Source organism: Lagenorhynchus albirostris, chromosome 15 (assembly GCF_949774975.1).
Source record: "Lagenorhynchus albirostris chromosome 15, mLagAlb1.1, whole genome shotgun sequence".
NCBI lineage: Eukaryota > Metazoa > Chordata > Mammalia > Artiodactyla > Delphinidae > Lagenorhynchus > Lagenorhynchus albirostris.
This window is the reverse complement of record NC_083109.1, coordinates 82,644,962-82,668,807: the sequence shown is the minus strand read 5'-3', so window position 1 is coordinate 82,668,807 and position 23,846 is coordinate 82,644,962. Positions and strand designations below refer to the sequence as shown.

At 48.6% G+C, this 23,846-nt stretch overlaps 1 protein-coding gene and 1 long non-coding RNA gene across 11 annotated transcripts in view; one reads left to right on the top strand and one right to left on the bottom strand.

Moving 5' to 3' along the window:
- BAIAP2L1 (BAR/IMD domain containing adaptor protein 2 like 1) overlaps positions 1 to 23,846 on the bottom strand; it is an 89,478-nt gene that overhangs the window by 2,703 nt on the left and 62,929 nt on the right. For all 7 annotated transcript variants that reach the window (XM_060123764.1, XM_060123766.1, XM_060123768.1 and 4 more), the window contains 6 exons: positions 21,617 to 21,784; positions 19,042 to 19,189; positions 17,105 to 17,312; positions 16,393 to 16,470; positions 14,538 to 14,718; positions 173 to 210 (listed from right to left, as the gene is read on the bottom strand). In XM_060123764.1, the coding sequence (XP_059979747.1) occupies positions 173 to 210; positions 14,538 to 14,718; positions 16,393 to 16,470; positions 17,105 to 17,312; positions 19,042 to 19,189; positions 21,617 to 21,784 (821 nt within the window). The remainder of the gene's footprint in view (positions 1 to 172; positions 211 to 14,537; positions 14,719 to 16,392; positions 16,471 to 17,104; positions 17,313 to 19,041; positions 19,190 to 21,616; positions 21,785 to 23,846) is intronic.
- Positions 3,607 to 8,654, top strand: LOC132505612 (uncharacterized). 4 transcript variants are annotated; one of them, XR_009535467.1, is made up of 3 exons: positions 3,607 to 7,254; positions 7,558 to 7,680; positions 8,306 to 8,654. It is a non-coding gene; the product is annotated as an uncharacterized LOC132505612 (long non-coding RNA). The 4 variants fall into 4 exon arrangements; XR_009535468.1 differs by having other exon boundaries at positions 7,555 to 7,680; XR_009535469.1 differs by having other exon boundaries at positions 3,612 to 7,154.

Here is a 23,846-nt window from a genome sequence, read left to right as displayed (position 1 = left end):
TGGACAGTTCTGTAATGGGCGGTGGGCTTCCCTGGCGGTCCAGTGGTTAGCACTCCACGCTTTCATTGCCGAGGGCCTCGGTTCTGTCCCTGGTCGGGGAACTGAGATCCTGCAAGCCCAGTTCTCCTAGGCTGAGCAAGGGGGAGGGCCCTGGTGGAGGAAAGTAACATACCTGAGAAAAGGAGGCTTTGCAAACCCATTTGCATCATTCTGTGGGAAAGAAAAAGAAGTTTATGGAAGGCTCATGAAATTAGGACATTTTTAATAAGACCTGAAGGTAAAGACATCTAAAGCATAAGGGACTGCTTAAAGCTATGCATGTTTCAAAGTGCCTTGGAGTCTCAATTCATTTGTCTCATTTATCTAAATTCACTCGGAAGCGTAAGGGCAAGAACAGAAGACATTCTGAAACACAGTGAGGGACCCTTACAAATGCTGGAACATCTTAGAGGGAAACACAAGGTCTGCTGCTCCCTGCCCGTGGCCTGAATTCACGTGCAAAACTGTAGTGATTAAGGTTGGCTTTTTGCGAGCCCGATCCTGAACGATGCCATGAGAAACAGTAAAAAGAAAACCTTGTTGGGTTTTGGTGCCGTAGACTGGTGCCAACTGCCAAGCAGAGATCTGATCTTGCAGAAGTTCCGTAATTGCGGGAGAGAGAGGACAGAACAGTGCAGGCACTGTCTTTGCCTTCAGGAATTGCCAGAGCCCTCTCGGAGCCCCGGCCTCCGGCTCCCAGGGGCTCGGGGTCTCCCAGTGTGGCCGGGGACCAGGTGATTGTGTGTCCTCTCCTTCATTCCACAAAGAATCTGCTTTAAATCTGCTCTGGCTGTTGTAAGAAATCACTGGCCCAAGCTGGCGGGCTTATTCAGATGGCTGCCCAGGAGAGGGCAGTGCCATGCCATCTGACCAGGGCCACCAGGCCAGCTCCGAGGATGCCCCATGGTCTCAGGGCTTGCAGGCCTCTGAGCTGCTCTCACTTCCCGTTGCCAGTTGCCAGCCTGGGGCTGAAGGCCACGCCTGGAGTAAAAGCCAGGCCAGGGCTCCCTTGGGATGGCCTCTCCTGGGCGCTGGATGTAGAGACTCAAGGCAGAAGGGGGCGGGGGGCACCAGGGCTACTTCGCAGACCTGCGCCTGCTGTCTCCGGGCCTCTGGGGACCTCACACCTTGACCTTGAACCTGGGGCCAGTAAGGTCATCCCGAGGGGGAGCCCCAGCACCAGGGGCAGCCAGCCTGATGTCCGGATTCAATGTCTCCCTCTCAGGATTGAAGCACAAAGCAGCTGCCCTGCTCGTTAGCACATCGTAAAAGGGCCTGTCCCCACAGGGCTGCCGGGCTTGCTCAGCAGGCCTCGGGGTGAGCAGTTTCTGGTGTAACATTCATGTTACAGGATGAGTAAGGGCTAACTTACGATTTATTTTAAAAATACCCCAGAATGCCGGTCGTGCAGTCCCACACATGCTCAGGGTGCTGGCATTAACCTGCTGCCCAGAGCAGGTGCCCCCAGGCTGGGGAGGCTGAGGAGGCTGAGTCCAGGCTGTGACTGTGGCTCAGGGGGAGGCTGGCTGCATCCTCCCGGCCTGGAAGGCCCACGTCCTGCCAAGCTGGACTCCCCGGATGCGGCCTCTGCAGGGCATGTAACAGAAACCACCTTCCTGCCTGTCCTTGGGGCAGGACACTGTCCCCCTCTCCTGTGTGTCCTCAACTTGAGGAGTGCCCCCACTGCCTTCAAGGCAGAAACCTTGGAGCCTGACTAAACTCTGAAACGAGCTTAGCCATGGTTTCACAGGCTGTGTTATCTGGGTGACACGACATGGTGAGAGAAACAAACACTGGAGGAGATGCGCTGAAGTCCAGCCCTGGCGGTAAAGTGGCAAGAAGTAACAACTTGTGCTATGAGGAAAGAGAGCAAAATGACTCCTAAGATGGCAGCCCGAAGCTACCGGGCCCTGGCACATGCCCCAGCGAGCCCACTCCTGGTTGGTACAAGCAGCATGCGTGCACATTAGCACTGAGACACCCGCTAGGATGCATGGGGCAGCCCTATCCCAACAACAGGAGAGATGTCAGGCAAAACGTTCTCTGACATAAATCGTAGCAATGTTTTCTTAGGTCAGTTTCCCAAGGGAATAGAAATAAAAGCAAACATAAACAAATGGGACCTAATCAAACTTGCAAGCTTTTGCACGGCAAAGGAAACCATAAACAAAACGAAAAGACAACCTACAGACTGGGAGAAAATCTTGGCAAACTATGTGACCGACAAAGGCTTAGTTTCCAGAATATACGAATAGCTCATACAGCTCAATAACAAAAAAACATTCCAATCCAAAAATGGACAGAAGGCTTAGACATTTCTCCAAAGAAGACATACAGATGGGCAACAGGCACATAAAAAGATGCTCAGCATTGCTAATTATTAGAAAAATGCAAATCAAAACAACAGTGAGGTTCCACCCTCACACTGGTTAGAATGGCCATTATTAAAAAGTCCACAAATGCTGGAGAGGGTGGGGAGAAAAGGGAGCCCTCCTACACTGTTGGTGGGAATGTAAATTGGTGCAGCCACTATGGAGAACAGCATGGAGGTTCCTTAAAAAACTAAAAATAGAATTGCCATATGAATCAGCAATTCCACTCCTGGGCAGATATCTGGACAAAGCTCTAATTCAAAAAGATAAATGCACCCCAACGTTCATAGCAGCACTATTTACAATAACCAATATACAGAAACAACCTAAAGTGTCCATCAACAGATGAATGGATAAAGAAGATGGGGTACATATATACAATGGAAAGAGTGAGAAATAATGTCATTTGCAGCAACATGGATGGACCTATGGATTATTGTACTAAAAGAAGGAAGTCAAAAAGAGAAAGACAAAACCAATATGATATCACTTATATGTGGAATCTAAAATATGACATAGGGACTTTCCTGGTGGTCCAGTGGGTAAGATGCCACGCTCCCAATGCAGGGGGCCCGGGTTCGATCCCTGGTTGGGGAACTAGATCCCACATGCATGCAGCAACTAAGATCCCACGTGCCACAACTAAACATGCCACAAAGATCCCACGTACTGCAACTAAGATCCGGTGCAGCCAAAATAAATATTTTAAAGAAATAGAATATGACACAAATAACTTATTTACGAAACAAATAGATTCACAGACAGAAAACAAACATGGTTACCAAAGGGGAACACGGGGAGGGATAAATTAGAAGTTTGGGATTAACAGATACACACTACTATACATAAAATAGGTAAACAAGGTTCTACTGTATAGCACAGGGAACTGTATTCAGTATCATGTAATGTACTGTAATGAAAAAGAATAGGTTTAAAAATGCATACATACGTATAACTGAATCACTGTGCTGTACACCTGAAACTAATGCAACGTTGTAAATCAGTTATTCTAACAGGAGGGATGACAGCCTCTGTTGAGACACCAGTGGAACCACAGGAGGACACAGTTCTGTCTATGCAGGGCCAGACCAGACAGGCACCCAGCGTCCAGAGGAGGGCAGTCTGGACTGTGAGATGGGACAGTTGGGGGGACTCCTGGAGGGCCGGTAATGCTCCAGTTCCTGATTGGGTGTTGGTTATATGGAGTCACTTTGTGAAAAGTGACTTTTCTTGCACTTTTCTGTATATGGTATTCAATATTTACCAAAAAAAAAAAAAATAGGACTTTTTCAGAAAGGTGTCCTCTTTAACACACCTGCCAGCGAGCTTATTACCACGGCCGCCCTCCTCCCAGCTCCCTTCTACGCGAAGGCACATCGTTTGCCCAGCGAGGAGCTCAGGATCCGCTGGCCTCAGACCCGCCCGCACGGCCCACCCCCCGCCGGCTGAGCCGGGAGCCGCCTGTCCCTCTACTGCCTCCCCGAGCCTGCGGTGAGGGGTTCGGGGTCTCCCCCCACACCCCATCTTGCTCTCCTCCGTCGCCTGGCACACGTTGCCCTGTCCAGGAGCACCGAGGGCTCTGGAGGCCCTTCTTGGTCGTTCTGTGACCCATCTCGGCACAGCTCCTGGCGTGCCCGGGGCACCTCCTCTGTCGCAGTGTGGGCCACACAGCATGCGCTCGGAAGAGCCCCGCCCCGCCCGCCGTCGGGGAGACACTGGTCCTCACTCACCTCTCGGGTTCTGCTCGAGTTCGCAGCACGCGTCCTGCCCCCACTTCGCTCAGGCTTCACAGAGCACGACTCCCAGGTGCTGGTCCCTCTGCTGGGCTGCACCCGTGGCCACGGCCTGTCGCGTGTTCTGTGTCCCCTCTTGGCAGCCGGCATGCTTCCCTCCCCACGAGTGGCCAGGCTGCCAGGGGGCAGCGGGGCCGGGGAGGCCTGGGGACTGGATGGCGAGACAGCCCACAGGTGGGAACAGGCATGGGACATGCCTGGTGACTTCTCCCGAAAAACCCCAAACCCCAGTCCACCTGGAGGTGGCCCTTGCTGGCTGTCACGGTGTCCGCATCGCGCCCCCTCCCCGCCACCCCGGAGTTCTGCCTGGGTGTCTACTGCGTGCCCGTGTGCCTTGAAGATGACGTGGTCCCAGCCTACAGGTCAGCTCAGACCCGCAGCCACAGGGAGACGCACAGAGATGATGGGACCCGCGGCCCGGCCAAGGCTCTGCTGAGAAGCCTCGCGGGGAGTCCTCCACGCCCCTGGGGACCGAGCCATCCTGCAGACAGCAGGGCCTGAGGGACGGGCCCTAGGGCTTCCTTGGTGCCTGCCCTCCTGCACGGCTGCTTCCTCGGACAGAACGTCCCTTCCTCTCCACCGCCAGCTGGAGAGCAGCTTCGCGTGGCCCGCGGTGTGAGCAGCCCAGAGTGACACTGCTTTACGTGTTAACAACTAACTCAGTCCTCAGCTGCAGGCTGGACTCTCCCAGTTCACAACCTCTGACCCAGTTCAACCCCTTTATTATTATTTTTTTTAATTTATTTTTGGCTGCATTGGGTCTTAATTGCTGCACACAGGCTTTCTCTAGTTGTGGAGAGCGGAGGCTACTCTTCGTTGCGGTGTGCGGGCTTCTCATTGCAGTGGCTTCTCTTGTTGCGGAGCACGGGCTCTAGGTGCGCGGGCTTCAGCAGTGGCGGCACGCGGGCTCTAGAGTGCAGGCTCAGTAGTTGTGGCACACGGGCTTAGTTGCTCCGCGGCATGTGGGATCTTCCCAGACCAGGGCTCGAACCCGTGTCCCCTGCATTGGCAAGTGGATTCTTAACCACTGCACCATCAGGGAAGCCCAACCCGTTTATTCTTAAATGGGGAACTGAAGCCCAGACGGGGAAAGCCAACTGCTCTGGTCATGGAGCTCTTTTCTGAAACCAACGTGCCCACTCGGTGAGGCGGGGGGTAGGGGTGGGGGGTGGAGGCAGCACCCACTCAGCGCAGCTCCTACAGGTCGCCAGACGGGCTTTGAAATCAAAGCGTGTGGGTTTGAGGGCTTGGTTTCTCAATAGCTATTTAAAGCCCAGTTATCGGATTACTTAAAAGCTACTGCCACTAAGGCAGAGAGCACATGACCGACCCCCAGCCCCTCGGTACTGAAAAGACGGCATCTCATCTCTTGAGATGGGACGTCCCAGGGCAGCTGGGTCCACCTCACTGGGTTCAGGAACATTCTCTGGTGGGTGGCTCCCAGGTATACCCTAGGTATCCTGGTGTTTAAACAAAACTCGACGTGTAACTGACAGTATTCTGATGGTTGTGTGTGTGTAAAAACTACATATAAAAGTGTTAGGGGGGCCTCCCTGGTGGCGCAGTGATTGAGAGTCCGCCTGCCAATGCAGGGGACACGGGTTCGTGCCCTGGTCCGGGAAGATCCCATGTGCCGCGGAGCGGCTAGGCCCGTGAGCTATGGCCGCTGAGCCTGCGCGTCCGGAGCCCGTGCTCCACAAGGGAGAGGCCACAACAGTGAGAGGCCCGCGTACCACAACAACAATAAAAAAAAGTGTTAGGCTGCTTTACCAGCTCCCACGGACCCCAGAGTCTGGCTGAGACAGAACATACTTTTCTCCAGTGTTATCAGCTGGTGTAAACAGTTTAGGAAAGATAAATGACCAGCCCAGTTGGGCGTAAGAACCTCTGAGATACGAAATTCCAGGGCTGTGTCTCCAGCCCCCAGGGAGGTCCTGGAAGGGCCTCATCGTGGTACCTGCTTCTCGACCATCAGCCTCTGGATCAGGTTTCTAAATGAAATCTCGTTCTCTCTTGTGTGATCTGTACCTGGCCGATTGATACAGCAGCCGCTCACTGTATGACTAGATGAAAATACAAATTTAAAATTAAAAACTCAGCTCCTTACAGTTGCACTCTCCACTTTTCAAGTGCTCAGCAGCCCGTGTCCAGTGGCCACTCTGCTGGGCCGCCCAGTTCCGGAACATTTCTGCCTGATCCATAATCTCTCCGGGTTTGTTTACCGACGCACAGATGATTGGATCCTGTGTCTGCTGCCTTTGCAAGAGGCCACGACGACTAGGTGGCCTATTAAAAACAGGCCTTTTCACCTGCTCCCCAGGGGCTCTCTTTGGGGCAGAGCTGGTCCTTCTGTCCGCTCTGCTGTGCTCTTGGACTCCCACTCTGACTTGGTAGCGATGAAACGCGGTAGCTTGTCTAACGGACAGGTTGTAGGCAGCGGAGGCATCTGAGGGTGTACACCGCTGACAGTTGCAGCTTTTTCTTTGGCACTTTGCAGAGGATACTGAAATATTACTTCAAAAGATGAAGCGATAGAAATGGAATACGAATCAGTCATTATACCTCATGATGCGTCTGTGAACGCCCGGTACTTACTTTTGGGTTATTACCGTCTTCAGCCCAAGGTTAGATGCACGTTTACAGACGTGGAAAACTGAACATCCAGAAGAGTCAGGGTGACTGGGTGAGAGGCTCTGAAATGACGGATGGCAGCGCCTCGTTCAGGAAGTGCACGAACCTTGTGGCCTTTGATGATTTTTAAAAGCCAATTAACATTTTCTTGTGGCCTTTATTAATTAGCATTTTCCATTATTCTCCAGATCAGAACATAGTAACCTATTGGTACGTCTTAAACAGCACACAGGTGACGGTGGTACTTGTCTCATCAATGGAGTTCTGATGGAGGGACACCTACATGCTGCTGATCCGTGAGGATGAGAGGGGCGCAGAGGTGCTATTCATGGGCTCACAGGGTTCCTGCCACAGGCCTGCAGCTCATGACAGCCCAGGCAGCAGTGCTGGGGCTTGTTAGAAGCATAAATGCTTCTAAGGTGATATGAGAAAATGCTATGATCCCACCATGAGGTTGGGTGCTGGGGAGGGAGGGGAAAATATCTATATATCTAAATATATCAATATTTATCTGTATCTCAAAGGAAATATAATGAAATGTTAACAGGAGTTATCCTAGAAGTGAGATTATAAATAGAATTTTCTTTTTAATACTGTTGTATGTTTTCCAAATTTTCTACCCAAACAAAAATTCTCTGGATTATTTTTATGAACAGTGTTATTTTTAGAAGTAGTATTTAAAATGAGATGTAATGATTAGATGTTTTAATTTTTACAAGGAGACCCTGACCAAACTTGGACTTTGCTGTTTAGCCAAAACCTGTAGCTTCGACTGCCCGCCGGATTTAAAAGGAAACCTAATTTCAGCATATGTTTAATGTACCCAGCAAATGGCAACATTTGAGGTGAAAAAATATTAAAACATACTTTTGTTTACTTAAAGCATGGGATGGATAAATATTAATTTAAGAGTTCATCCTTATTTCTGTCTCAAGAGTGGGATAATTTATCAGTTTGATTATTTGCAAAGTAGAATTTTAGATAAAAATTTTACCATAAAGCCATTCCTTAATATAGTAGTCAAATCATAAAATATATAAATACCTCCATGAAAGGCAACTTTTATCTGTTTTTTAATCAAAAGTGGGAAGGGGGTGGTTTCTCAAATTGTAGGTACTTTAACAAACCATAAGTAACTTCGTCTTTAATTAATACAATCATACTTATGGGACGCTGATTATTTTTAATTATTCAGAACCTCCAAAATAAATATTTATATTTTTCTAGTAGTTAAATGTGTAAGAATTTTTTCTTTCTAACGCTGGCATGTTAAAGATCTAATGTTATGTGCTCGTTATATAAATTATCCAAAAAAAAAAGGCTCCAAAATATGTAAACATGAGTAAACCAGACCTGCTCCCAGAGCTGAGACAGAACAGCACTCTCTCCCGTGTAGGTACCAGCAGTTAGTCACTAGCTCTATCAGTTCTTCCCCTTAAGTACTGACAGATCCTGTCGCCCCATCCCCAGCAGTGGACGGGACTCCTACCGTCCCCTCCCTGGATGAACGAATGCCGCCCGGAAGGATGGGAAAGGACGCAGTACAGCCCAGGCGGCCCGGCTCGGGGAGCGTCACCCCTGGCCTGCCCATCCTGCCGCTTCTCCGCCGTTGCCCCAACCGCGCCCAGCCACGCAGACCCCACGACACCGTCTGAAGGCTTTGGGTTTCATCAGAGCTCTTCCTTCAGGACTCGGCTCAAATGCTTGCCTCCAAGAAGCCACTTCTGATGCTTCCCAGGAGCCTGAGCCAGGGCCTTCCCCGCCTCCTGTCACCCTGCACCTTTTCCACAGCCCCAATAAACAGCGCTCACTGGACTCAGTTCCGGGGTTGATTCCTATTTGTTACCCTAGAGCCTAGCCCAGGGCCTGGACCGTAATAAGCTCGTCAATAAATGTTCCATGGACGAGTTCCAGTGCGACCTGCAGATCCCCTCTACAAAGTGTACCTTCACGTGCCATGTGATTGGGTTTAAAAAAGTTTCGTTGGTCACAGTAGTCTGATACCATAGAAATGTTTGTTGCCAACGTTATAAATGTGACCTCACTGTAACTATCGACTCTATACCTGTTCCCTTTTACTGCAAGGTTTCACTTATTATTAAGAAAAGTGTTCGTCAACATTCATTATTCTGACATTTGCAAAATCAACGCCAACTAATCGCCATTGGAATCACAGAAGGAGGGCGTTTTCATTATATATTTAGAGCTTTTTTTTTTTTTTTTTTTTTTGTGGTACGCGGGCCTCTCACTGTTGTGGCCTCTCCCGTTGCGGAGCACAGGCTCCAGACGCGCAGGCTCAGCGGCCATGGCTCACGGACCCAGCCGCTCCGCGGCATATGGGATCTTCCCGGACCGGGGCACGAACCCGTGTCCCCTGCATCGGCAGGCGGACTCTCAACCACTGCGCCACCAGGGAAGCCCTGTTTGTAGATTTTTTGACGATAGGCCCCCTATTTCTGTCTTGCAGGCTGGAAGGCCTTTTTCAGTCTTTCATTTTAGTGGCCTTTATTTTTTTATTTCATATAAGAATATTTAAAAGCTCTAGGGCTCCCCTGGTGGTGCAGTGGTTGAGAGTCCGCCTGCTGATGCAGGGGACACGGGTTCGTGCCCTGGTCCGGGAAGATCCCACATGCCACAGAGCGGCTGGGCCCGTGGGCCATGGCCGCTGAGCCTGCGTGTACGCTGTGCTCCGCAACGGGAGAGGCCACAACAGTGACAGGCCTGCGTACCAAAAAAAAAAAAAAAAAAATCTACAAACAATAAATGCTGGAGAGGGTGTGGAGAAAAGGGAACCCTCTTGCACTGTTGGTGGGAATGTAAATTGATACAGCCACTATGGAGAACAGTATGGAGGTTCCTTAAAAAACTACAAATAGAACTACCACACAACCCAGCAATCCCACTACTGGGCCTATACCCTGAAAAAAACATAATTCAAAAAGAGTCATGTACCACAATGTTCACTGCAGCACTGTTTACAATAGCCAGGACATGGAAGCAACCTAACTGTCCATCAACAGATGAATGCTTAAAGAAGGTGTGGCAGATATATACAATGGAATATTACTCAGCCATAAAAAGAAACGAAATTGAGTTATTTGTAGTGAGGTGGATGGACCTAGAGTCTGTCATACAGAGTGAAGTAAGTCAGAAAGAGAAAGACAAATACCGTATGCTAACACATATATATGGAATCTAAAAAAAAAAAAAGGTTCTGAAGAACCTAGTGGCAGGACAGGAATAAAGACTCAGACGCAGAGAATGCACTTGAGGACACGGGGAGGGGGAAGGGCATGCTGGGATGAAGTGAGAGAGTGACATGGACATATATACACTACCAAATGTAAAACAGATAGCTAGTGGGAAGCAGCCGCATAGCACAGGGAGATCAGCTCGGTGCTCTGTGACCACCTAGAAGGGTGGGATAGGGAGGGCGGGAGGGAGACGCAAGAGGGAGGGGATATGGGGATATATGTGTACGTATAGCTGATTCATTTTGTATACAGCAGCAACTAACACAACATTGTAAAGCAATTATACTCTAATAAAGATGTTAAAAAAAAAGAAATAGGGGGCCTGACCGGAGTGTCAGGGCGATGCTGGCCTCACAGAATGAGTTAGGAATTCTCTCCTCTCCACTTTTAAGGAAAGTCTGAGTAGGATTGGTATTAGTTCTTTAGACGTTTGATAGAATTCACCAGTGAAGCCATCGGGTTTTGGGCTTTGTCGGGAGACCTTAAGTTACCGGTTCGGTGGGGAGGGGCTTCAGGTGTGGAGCTCTGCCTGGAGGCAGCCCTGGGACCTCGCAGACCAGGATCCCCAGGGTGTGAGCTGAGGACCCCTGCACCTGATCCGGGGGGCAGGGCAGCAGCTTCCACGAGGGCCTGCCACAGAGGAGGCGGCCCCAGGGCAGCCAGGCCACCCTGGGCCTGGGGAGAAAGCAGTGTGCTTGAAGCTCTGCTGCCCAGCAAGTGGGAAGGGATAAAAAGGTGGGCACTGCGTGGAGTGCTGCTGCCTAGCTGGTCTCCATGCTTTTCAAGACAGCCTCCCGATACTGACAGTCTATTATGATCCAGCCAACAGAGAGGTTTAAAAATAAAGTTAGAGCTCATTTAAACTGCCAAATGCTTAATAATGAATATCATTACTGACTATATTGATATCTAAAACGAGGATTTTTCAATCTGTCCATCCAGTGTGGTAAGAAGTACACCAATGCTTTCTTCATTGAGCTTTATCCACGTGGTAAAAATACTGAAAATTAAAACATGTTATTTTCTAAAATCGGTGCTGTTAGCTAAAATGTGTTTTCATTTGTACTTCCAGTGCTAGCTATGATTTGGGGGCAAGATTCTTCTACCCTAAAAGGCACTATACAGGCAGACCTCATTTTATTGCATTTCACTTGATTGTGCTTCACAGACGCTGCTCTTTTTTTTTCCTTACAAATTGAAGGTCGTGGCAAGGCTATAGGCATCATTTTTCCAACGGCATTTGCTCACTTCATGTCTACATCACATTTTGGTAATTCTTGCAATATTTCAAGCTTTTCATTATTATTATAGTCACAGTTATCTGTGATCAGTGGTCTTTGGTGTCACTACTACGACTTACTGAAGGCTCCGATGACGGTTAGCATTTTTTATCAATAAAGTATTTTTAAATTGAGGCTTTTTGAGACATAATGCTATTACACACTCAACAGACTACAGTATGGTGTAAACATAACTTTTATATGCACTGGGAAACGGAAAAGTTCCTGTGACTTGCGTTGTCGAGATGGTCTGGAACCAAACCTGCAACATCTCTGAGGCCTGCCTGTACAACCTACATCCATGGAGCCGGGCGGTCATTATCAATGGCTGCTGACATCACGGAAGGAAACAAGCAGACGCCTATATCCACCACCACCGCTGATGAAATGCTCTACGAAACAAAACAGGCAAACTAACAAAACAACAACAGACTCTGATCAAGGCGGGAAATACAGAACAAAGGGGAACTCAGTAAAGGACACCATGTGCATGCAACCAGCAAAAATCCAGACTGGGGACACCCTCCAGGACCAGTAACCTGGGTTTTCTACAGAGAGATTACAAGGAAAAAGAGACAGGGGAGACCTCTAGATATGGAAAGACTCATCACGAGACTGAACCACCAATTACAATGTAGGGAGCTAGCCTGGGTCCAGATTCGAACAACTGTACTGTCAAGAAATTTTTAATGAGACAATCAGAAATTTGAAGTGACCAGGTGATGATATTCAGGAATTATTGTCAATTTTAAAAGATATGATAATTGGCATTGTGGTCATGTGAGAGAAAAAAAGAGGATCTTTAATATATTTACAGATGAAATGTTGTCGGTCGTTAGCTTCAAATTGATCTTGGAGTGGGTGGGGGAGAGATGAAACAAGATTTATAAATGAATTGTTGAAGCTAACCTGGGGGACCAGGTCATTAGATTATTCTGTCCATTTTTATGTTCGAATTTTTCCATAAGAAAAAGTTGCAAATCAAAGCCAGGAGAAGGCACTACAGAGGGACAGGTCCCACCTGAACAACGGGCCTCATGTGCCTGGATTCTGAGCTTTGTGACGTGCAAATTGCAAAGTTTCTTTTTCCCCAGCAAAAGGAATTGTTATGCTTTCAGAAATGCCTTAAGATCATTTCCAAAGAGTTTGAATACTGTTTTAAAATATACTGGGGCCTTTAATAAAATAGCATTTCACATGTGCCCTTCCCAAGCAGTTTGTCCAGTTTTGACATCTACTGCTAACAAAATGGAAAAGCTCCATTTTCTTCTGAAAATAATTTTTGGAGTTAGCTGGGGTGATCTGCAAACAATCATGCAGCATGCTTATTTAAGAGGAGAAGCCAAAGGCATTTTTGAATGAGATTTCAGAACAGTGCATTTCCTGGACCAAAACACGTGCTTCGGCCTGTGAGGGGGCCAGCACGGTCCCCGACACCTGCGCTCGCACTGTAGCAACGATGGGCCCATCGTTGGGAGCACTCCCATCTCCTGTAAGCGACCCCGCCCCCGCCCCGCTCAGAGCTGAACAGAGGCCCCCACTAGGGGTGACAACACACCCCATGGGAGGCATGGCTTCTGCACGCACCACAGGAAGGAGCACACGATAACGAAGGGTAACGGAAAACAAGCAGAAACATCGGCCCAGGCTTACTGCACCGACGGCTCGTATCCCACTCCTCTCCGGAGCACGCTCACTTTCTCACTCTGCAAAACACCTCTGGCACCAATTCTCTTCTTTTGAACTTGTTCAGCACCTCCCTGCCTGCCCCGTCCGCTGGTGAGCCGTCCTTCGGCACTGACAGACGTCCCCCAACACAGCCCTCGAGTCTGTCCTCCCAGCTGCACCCGGGCACCGGCCCTCGGCCTTCCCGTCGGCACAGTGGACCCGCATCCCTGCCCCGGCCAGCCGGCTCCTCCCCGTGTGCTCTTCTTCCTTCTCAGTCAGCCCCTTTCCTCCATCCTTTCCCCCTTTCTCTACTGTATAATCTACACTGAAAATAAAATTTAAAAAAAGATGAGAACCCCTCTGGAGGCTCCGCCACCCTGGAATCCTCACCTCCGTCCTCTGCTCCCTGAGGGTGCCGAGTCCACCACCCTCAGGACTTTTAAACTTTCTGCTCCTTCTATCTGGGAAGCTCCTCCCCTTGACCCCTGGGTCTCAGATGTCACCCCCCAGAGAAATGCTCCGTTGCAGGCTCTGTCATGTGCTGCCCAGATCCCCTTCAGGACTGGGACTGATTCTGGCTGTGGGGAGATGGCCCTCGGCTGGCAGCGCTCCTCGGAAATCGCTCTGGCTAAGACCCCGGCCCCCAGATGCTGCCCCAAATCCAGGCAGCTCCAAGGGCCGTCCCAGCCCAGAGGTCTCGGCGGGGGCAGTGGAGGCTCCGGGCCAGCCTCTCCCTTCCATACGGGGCCCGGGCGGCTCTCATCAGCACCCGCACTCGCTCTCAGAGTCAGCTTCCCAGAACACCCAAACCCTGACCTCCATCCAAGAGGTCACCCGATCCCTCATCACCTCACCTTGCTACATTCCTCCATGTAGCTTCTAGCATTGATATTTGTGTTAACTTCTCATCGTCTGCTTCTTATCACTAGAACCTAAGTTCCAGCAGAGCCAGGGGCTGGTCTTGTTTATCTTTGCGTCTCCAGAGCCCACACCGGGGCCTGGCCCAGAAGGCAGAGTTGTCAGAGGAACAGACGAAGTGACTCACAGCCTCTGTGCCTCTTACCCGCTTGTTTAGGATTACAGATAACGTACACACAGGGTTTACACAGCACACTTTCTGAAGGTGTAATGATCAGATCACTATGTTCAACCTTAAGTCTTCCTTCAGAAAACAATATGAAAACTGAAGAAAATGCAGAAAAAGGTCACTACAGGTCTAAAGGACTGCAGCCATGAACAAAAGCAAGGAGAGCTTAAAACTTGATACAGTCTGGCAAACGATGGGCCTACTGTGTGTAAACTGTCATTTACAGATAAACTAAAAACAAAAGGGGGACTGAAGGTAAGGAAGCTGAAAGGCTGTGTGGCAGGGGAATCTGCAGGCCCTGGGAGGGAGTCTCCACCCCACCTGGGGGTCAGCACCTTCCTGTGTGGAGGGAAAAGCACCCCACGTCACCAGAGCCTGCTGTTCAGGATCGTGGTACACTGGGCCTTACTCACAGGAGACGTGGTTTCTGGTTTGGACACTGGTGCTTTAAAGGTAGAAGCGTTTTGGAAAACCGCTCCTTTCTTTTCTGCAGCTGCCCCCATGGACGAACATTCTAAGTAATCCGGTGGGGGGATGACGACGCTGCTTTTCTCAGATAAGTTCATCGTGCTCACGCTCCGTACTGATACCGAGCTAGCGAACAAGAACCAGAGGATACAAGTTAGATGAGACCTGGCCCCTGCACCCCAAACATCCCCAATCTCCTATGGCCAGAACTGCGGTGGATTAATAATCTAATACGGTGAGGGAGGAGGAGATTACCCCCCACACACACACACTGTATATGACACTGCAGTGTTTCTGCTGACTTATAAATGTACACTCAAAAGAAATCCTTTAAAAGACATGACAAAAGAAAAGGAGAGGAAAACTGGCTCAATTAGGGGCTGGCTCTTAATTCAAGGAGTTCAATAAGAAAATACAGCAAATGCCTTAAGCAAAAGCATCGAGCACTGCGGACTAAAAAATCTCAGCATTTTAACATCCTAAAGATATTTAGGGGTGTCCCTGGTGGCGCAGTGGTTGGGAGTCCGCCTGCCGATGTGGGGGACATGGGTTCATGCCCCGGTCCGGGAAGATCCCACATGCCACAGAGCAGCTGGGCCCATGAGCCATGGCCGCTGAGTCTGCGTGTCTGGAGCCTGTGCTCCGCAACGGGAGAGGCCACAACAGTGAGAGACCCGTGTACCGCCAAAAAAAAAAAAACAAAAAAAACATATATATATATATATATATATATATATTTAGTTTCATTCCTTGGCCACTGGCAGCTGAGCTATTCTGCAAGGGACAGAAACACACAGATGGCTCGGAGCAAGTATAATGGAAGGACTTGGGGGGGGCATCAGGTGCGGCATCCGCGGTCTGCTGGGGACAGCGGGATGGGTCAGGACGGTTGCTCTGACATGGGAAACACCGTGGCCAAGGTGGTTTGTGGTCAAGACGATGCCACGTTCAGTTTGGACATGTTTCTGAGGACCCACACCACATACAAACATTCACGTCTTGGCTGGGAGAGACCTGCCTGGGTTAGTCTAGTCTTGGGTCCACCACTTCCAGCTTCCTGAGCAAGTTATTACACCTTTCCGTGCCCCCATCTTCTCAATTTTCAAGCAGGGACCTATCTCACAAGGTTGTATGACGATTCAATGACCTGGTCAGTGTAAGGCACTTTGGACAGTTCCTAAGTGATGGTGATAATGATCATTATCTGGATGGGATACAGACGTGACGGGGTGGTGTTGGCACAGAGGTGCTGAGTGAAGCCCGTTGATGTAATTCAAGCTTAGGGGGCAGACACGGTGGCCCAGGAAGCACCGAAAAGGAAAAAGGGACTGAGGGCAGATCCCGAGGACACCTATGTCTAAGCACAAGGCAGAGGAGAGATCTGAAAGGGTACTGAAGATGGATGGGTGGTGAGGTGGAGGGAAAATAGAGTGCAAGGTCAAGAGAACATTCCAGATAAAGTGTTCATCAGTGTTAAAGGCTGCCGAGTAAGACCAAGACAGAGCACAAGGGCCTTGGATTCAGCTGCAGTAGGAGGTGGGAAGACTGCTTCTGAGGCTAAAGGGGGGTTCTGGGGCGCGTCTCTTTCCAGCAGATGGTCAGTGAAGCGCGTGGGCAACAGAAGTCAGGAAGGAAGCAATCACAGAGCAGCAATCCCCCACAACCCCCCACTACTCCACACCATCTGCAGCTTCCCCGTGGGCTCTGCTACACATCCAGATTAATTCCGACACGCCTGAGAACACGAGGTCGAGGTGCGTTTTCTGCCCCTGGGCCATCTGAGCCACAGGCAGGTCCTACCTTGGTCCGGGCACGCTCACGGTCTCCTTCTCGTTTTCCTCCAGCAACTTTGTGTATGACGATGGGAACCAACCCCTCCTGCAGGTGAAGAGTGGGGAGAAAAAGACCTTGCTGGGATGCTCCCAGCAGACAAGCAAAGCATAAACACACCCAGGAACTCTCAGTCACAGCGCAGGGGCCGGAACGGCTCGGTCACGGTGCAGGGGCCGGCCGGGCCACTCTCATCGCAGTCTCTCATATACAGAATTACTCTTATTTGGATTCCCTTTTTGTCTTTGGTTTCCATATTGGTTTTACTTAATACCTGAATAATCTACACAGAAACCTGATTTAACCTACTTCCTGTAAAGCTTATGCACGTCCAGTTGAAATGATGACACTGGCATTTAAACTATTCACATGCTAAATCTTAACAAAGTATATCTTGAGAAATCTGAAGTCACGTGAAAAAAACATTTAAAACTACTTTCAGAAGTGACTCCTATTTACTTACGCATCAAATTCATCTATATACGCACACACACACAGAGAACAGTTGGGGAATGACTGGGAATAGAACAACTGCAGTTAACTGTAACTGTCACTAAACTATGAACCTAACTGTGGTGAAAATGCTAATCTGCCCACAAGGAAGACCTGCTACGAGGAGAGACAGCAGCCCTCTAGGCGTGGGACCACTGGACCCCGTGCGGAGGCCCCTCCCGAGACCTACACTTTGGTGTCCTCATGCTCTCCATACAGCCAGCCGTCCTTCTCCTCAGAGATGAGCAGCGTGATGACATCTCCCTGCGCGAAGCTAAGTAAGGTCTGGTTTGCGCCGGCCGTGTGCGGAAAGATGGTTTTCACTTTCTGCTTTTTTACCCTGTTCAGTCCAGTGGCAACAGAAACCGATCGCTGTAAACTGGGGTCATCTGAAGAACCTGTCAAAAATGAACCGAGCAGTGATGGCTTTTCAAGGAAGGATGATCAGGCAAGTTCAAAGGAGCCAAGCCCAAGAAACCACCCGCCCCCATCTCTCCAGCACACTCATTCCACTGAGACACCAATCGGATTATATTTCCACACCTCCACCCATGTCTGGATGGACAGGGACAGCAAGGGACAGCAGCAGAGCCATGGCCCGAGGCCTCTCAGAGGAGGATCCCTGTGGCTAAAGGCTCTTTTCCAGACCGAGAGGATAAAGTAGTGTAGCCAAGCTTCATCTGCACTGATTCAATCAGGACGGCTCTTAAAGAGGCAAAGTTCTCCACCACCAAGTGGCCCACTGCTTTCCTCGCCGCACTCCCCCAGAACAAATCACAAGGCCTGTGCCACAAAAAAGAGAAACTGGAAATGTAGACGTTCTTGCTGCCATGGCTGCTCACCTGCGAGTGTGGCAGGGATGTAGTGAGGGTGAGTCACGTGTATTGACCCCTCCCCCTAGGTGCCCGTGGCAGAAGCAGGAACCAGACGGAACCAGATGCGGGCGGCCTGGCTCCACGGCCTAACGCTGCACTCCGTCATGTCTCAGCTCAATGCAGGCTGATATCTACCGGCACTACCCGCCGCCACCCCAAAATTGGAATGGAAAAATTTTTTCCCATATTTTTTTTCCACTCAAATTTTGCTAGCCCACTATTTACTATAAAATAATGCAAAATCTCTTTCTGCATCATTCTCGCAAATTCTTAATAAGTACAATGTAAACTTTGCTATCTCTTCAACATGCCGCATAGTCTAATTACCTCGGCTGTATTGAATTCAATGATTTTCATTTAGCTTTTACCAATAAGAACCAAAGAATCATTTGAATGATTGGGCAGCACACAGCACTGTATATTTTAACTTTATATTATATATAACTTATAGTTCTTCAAAGGCAAATGGCTACAGAGTATCATCTTTCCAGCTGACATTCTGAAAATCCCATCTCTTCCCCAAGAGCTGCATGCGCTAGACAGCCCGTGGGCTCTCGCGAGCAACACACTGTGTGACTGCCACGACTTCACACCCAAGGGGCCCGTGAGTCCCCCCAAAAGAGACGGGTCTGGCGCCACGACAGTCTTGAGGTCCTGGGTGCCAAAGACTCTGTGTAGGCAGAGTGGAGCCTAACCAAAGCCACCTGAAATGCCTGCAAACAATAACTGGTCCCAATCTACTGAAATAGAGTCAACCGGGTTAAGAAATGTAAGCAGTTAGAACCTAAGCCCCCAGAAACCATGAAGTGCTCTGTTAGAGACGATGAAAACACTGATTATAATTTAAACGAAGCTTACTGGTAAGACTGATAACCATTAATTTTGTCATGTGAACTTCTACACTTTGTTTCATTGAAAAAAAGAGAAATTTTAGTCCAATTGCCACCAATACGTAACACAGCGTGAGGCTCTGTAAGTTATATCCCATTTCTTTTAAAATATAACACCTTTCAATAGGAATGTTCACTGTATGTAAACATCAATCTGTATATAGAATTGGCATGTGTCAAAGCAACGTGTCTTATGGTTTCAGAATAAACCTAGACCCCATCACAAGGTGTGAGTTCCTCCAAGCCAGTGTGGAGGGGGTGCTACCATACATGCGTATTTACCTCTATCTCAAGGCACACTTATCCTAAATATTTAAAAACTTTTAAAGGTACTTTAAAAGAAATCCAACTAAGTATCTTACCTGTTGAATTATTTTTTCTTTCTGAATTCTGTGCGACTGTGGCTGGGTTATTAAACATATCAATCAAAGGGCTGGTTAACGCTCTGGCTGAAGGAGCCGAGGGGATCTTTGGTGAATATTTAGAAAGGGTGTCATAATCTCGCCCAACCTGTGAAAAATTCGTTATTAGTTTAACACTAGTGTGACACAGCAATGGCATTAGACAGATCCCCGGACTGTTTTGCATTACATGCTTTAAATTCCATTTTTTCCCCATATTTTTTGTAGGGCAATGCCCCTTTTTGAATTATTTCAAGAACACCATGTCCTTTTTTCCATTTTTGTCTTTCTTTTTTTTTTAAAGCAGTTACTCCCCATTTTCCCCACCCCTTGAGAAGCACTCATCTCCTTCCTGTCTATATGGATTTTTAGGCTCCCTTTTAAGTGCTGCTTGGCTAAAGTCATCTACATTTAAAATTATTTTTCCACAGAATTTTGAGTGCATTACTCCATTACTTTCTAACATCTTGTTTTCCAGTATCAGTGGGATTCTCTTTTCTTTGTGAGTAGTCTATTTTTGCCCTCCCTGAAAGTTTTCAGAATCCTCTCTTTATCGCTAGCATTCTGCCGTCTGTTGAGGTTCTGGTCTTTTCCATTCAGCCAGGATCACCCTGCCTGCTGTGTTAAAGGCCAGGCTACCGTGGTCATCTCTGCTGGACCTCGGTTAGAGCAGGGTGGGGGTAGAAGTGGTGGGAAACAACAGTGTGTACCCACGGGCTAGCCGTGGCCTAAGAGAGGGAGAGGGTCGATGTCCGGTGTCCGCGCTGCTGGAAGGATGGAGTCGCCATTTACTGGATGGGAAAGACTGAGGAGAAGCAGGGTTAGAGTGAGAGAGCCTCAGGTATGTGGTTTTGGACACGCTGAGCGGGAAGATCCCCACTAGACATGCGGGTGGTGAGGCCCCAGGCGGCAGCTGGACGTACCTCCCACGTTTCAACCCAGCTAACATTGATAACCTCTTTGATTTTTTTTTTTTTTAAATCCTGTTTTTGCACTGTATTTTGGAAGAGTTCTTTGGCTTAATTTCCCAAGCTGATTCATTCTGCTAAGGAGCCCAGCTCTTGTTTTGGGGTGTTTTTGGAGGGGACGAGGGGGAAATGAAAAACTTTAATTTTAGAAAAATTTGGAACAGGTACAAAAGTAGAGAAAACAGCACAATAAATCTCCATGTACCCAACACCTAGCTTCGACAATTACCAATCCACGGACATTCTCGTTTCCTGTATGCCCCATCCATCTTCCTCCACAACTGGATTATTTTGAAGCGAATCTCAGACATACCATTTTAACTAGAAATAATCATCCTTTTAAATTTCCAAGACAGCTGACTCTTCTCTGTGGTTGTAATAGTCTTTCATCTCTTTTCTCCTCTGCCCTGTTGGCTCTGTTGCCCCCTTTACTCGCCATTCCAGTTTTTACTTTGGTGCGTCTTTTTATGACACTGGTTTCCCCCACCTGTTCAGTGACCGCTGGTTGTCTGTCCATCTTTGTACTGGGTGGCAGTCCCCATTCTTTTTACTGTACACGACAGTCTGTGTTTTCCCTGTGCTCCTGATCGCATGCGACGTGGGGAAGAGGCAAGACACACCCCCAGGAGTGGGCCCCACCCTTCGGTCCACACATGCTGTTTCAATTCACAGACGAAAGCCCGGGCTGCCTGTGATTTAGCACAGGTGGGACAAGCGGAGGGACCAAGCAGCCTGGACACTCTGAACCAGCTCCCCAGCCGACAACACTCAGGACACCCCAGCTTCTTCCCCGCTTCTTGGATCCACTGGCTCTGAACTGACGGCTCCATACTCTGCAGGAACCTTGCCCTGCACATCTTCCCTGGGGCTGACATGTCCTTCTATTTTCATTCTCCACACGCTGACCTTGCCTTTCTTGCTCTGGAGACTCCTTCAGTGTTTCTGGTCCATTGACAGCACCTGCTCTTTATTTTCCCATGCGGTTATGGATCTATTAGGCAGGTTGATGGCTGGTCATTAATATCTTTGCTGTCATTTCAGAGGGCTTTATATGGACAGGGAGGGTGGACTGACACATGTGTTCAAACTACCTGCTGGATTTGAATCTCCTCACGTGTTTGTGAAAAAATAATAGAGCCCATATTCAAAGAACAGTGAACTACAATGCTTGAATTCATTACCTGGAATACTGGGGTGATTATTTTTTTCCTCAGGTGCCTTATGTAGTGATGAATGGCACCAGAGTTTTGCTAATCTGTGTTCTAAGACACTTTACGCTTCCTTCAATGGGAATAAACTTATAACGTTGGAATCATTACAATTAAAAACAGAATCAGTAAAAAAATCTCCAAAACAAAGATTACAGTGCTAACACAGTGTGAAACATTTTCACATCTAGTTTCAAATCTGAAGGTAAGGGGATAAAAGGAAAGGCAGGCCCTAGAAGTAGTACAGGAGAACCTGTGATTTCCACTAACAAAGAAGGCCTTGGTCTGTCGTGCAAATATGGCTGAAATCTTATTTAGCAAACACACAACCAAAATCTTGAGGAGGCAACCAGCTCTTACCATGCTTCTTCTCTCGATCATGGGTGAAGGCAGAGGCGTTCCAGACATTGGGGTGGAGATTGGGGTCTTAATTTCTTCGATCATATTCATGATTTTCTCTGGTACTTTGGTGGCATCACCACATGTTTCTTGCCACTTAGGCAGTTTGGAATTGATCAATTCTGCAGACTATAAATTCAAAAGAAACAAAACCAAAGAGAAACGTGTACTGTTGGAAGGACTGACACAAATTACAACTACTACTAATGTATTCCTGGCTTACTACTGGAAGTGTGGGAGCTATGAGTTCAATTCAGTGAGGAGCTTAAGCACCTATGGGGATCTGCTGTGTCTTATTTGCTGAGGATGTAGGCTTCTGTTCTAAAGGAATTTACATCTCCCTCAGGGTGAATACAGAGTTCAAGACTAATACAAGGACTGTACATGATTCAGAAGAAGTTCAAAAACTAAAAGGGAAGGCGGATCAATCCGTCTTAATCCCCATGTTTCCCCGCGGTCCCAGAACTGCCAATCCCCACTGTCTTCCTCCCACAAGAAGCACCTCTGACCGAGTGACAGGACCAAGAGTGGACTCTGTTTGTGTGTGTACGTTCGTGTGCACTGAACACTGTCCTAAGTACTTCATCCTTGTTAATTCACTGCATCTGCCCCACAATCCTAAAGTAGGTACCATTCTCATCCCCATTTCACAGATGAGGAAACTGAGAACTTTGAGAGGCTAAGTAACTGGTTAACACAGCCTTCCGTGGTAGATCCAGGACCCTGAGGTTTCAACTACTGGGACCTCAGGGAAACCGGACTGGCGTGTTAGAGGAGTGAATCAGACCTGCCCTGAGAAGTTCCTCTACGGGGACAGAGGGACTAGAAGCAGAGCGTGGTGGGTCTCCAGAGTCGGGGGCAGTGTTGAGGGGAAGCCCCGCCCACAGGCCGGCTGGGGCTCTGGGGCAGGCAGACCATGGGCTTTGCAGAAAAGCTGGATTGCAGAACAGAGAGATGCAGAAGGACAGCGACGAGACCCCTTAGCCCCAGAGGCAAAGGCATCTGTCCTGGTTCCCACAGCCTGGCTCTTCCTTCAACTGGACTCCCAGACTCCCCGGAGCCTTTCCGAGAACCCCTTTTTCCAGGGCGGCAATCTAGTTGGAAAAGGGAAGCAGGGGATCTTTTTTGAAACTATTTTCATAACAACCACACTGTTTTTCATCTAGGCTCTGTGTCCATCAGAAGTGGGCTGGGGGAGTTGGTGTAAATCCTAAGCCCCGCCCCTCACACCACCCTGTCCCCTGCCTGTGACGCAGACACACCGCGGACCAACTACTAAGCCTGCTTCATCCAGGACTGGGATCAGGGAAGGCACAAAAACGGTTTCAGAGACTTGAAGAGACTTCTGCTAGGGAAAGGAGGAGATCTGGCTTGCGTCACACTAAAAAACGTAATAGGGACTCAAGGTTAAGTGTAAGAAAGACTGTCACCAACTAGAGCTCTCTGGAAATAGGCCATGCTGCCTCACGACACAGCAAGGACCCCATTGCTGGGGGGTGGTGTCACCACAGAGAGCTTCAAGGTTGCTTCTGTGCCCCTCCGGCCCACGACCCTGCCCCAATAGGACAGTGTCACCATGGAAACATTAGTACGTATGCACTGGTGACAAAAGCGATCATCTAATGCAGCATATTTTTCTTTCCTGTAACAACCTGAGACCTTAGGTATTTAGATTTGGTAGCTGAATATTCCTTAAAGTTGCAAAAACTTTATGGAATATGTAACCTGTGATATATGCATACATACAAGTCCAAGTTTTCTTTCCCCCTGAAAAGAGGAAGTTGCACTATATTCAAGCTCTTACAAAGCTTCTCATATCATGGAGTGCTCTCTAAATTACTTTATTATGAATAACAATGAATATTTGACTTCAGTCAATGCTAGTTCTGGATGCTTACATAAGCCCAATAGAATTCATAATTTAAAAAAACAAAAAAAGAGAGGAAAGGAAATTTAACACACGGTTTGTAATGATTCCTGGAAATATAACCTCACAACTGCATGCGCTGAAGGAGAGGGATAAATCCAGTCACGCAGCTGATGCGACCTTGAACAGACACACAACCTGAGGAGGAGTGAAAAAGGAGCCCCGACCAGCTGTCCTGAGGCTGTGAATGGGGTCTGTGGCCTGGGATAGAATTTCCAGCAACACCATCTACATGGACCTCCAAGGTGAGCATCTCAGGCCACC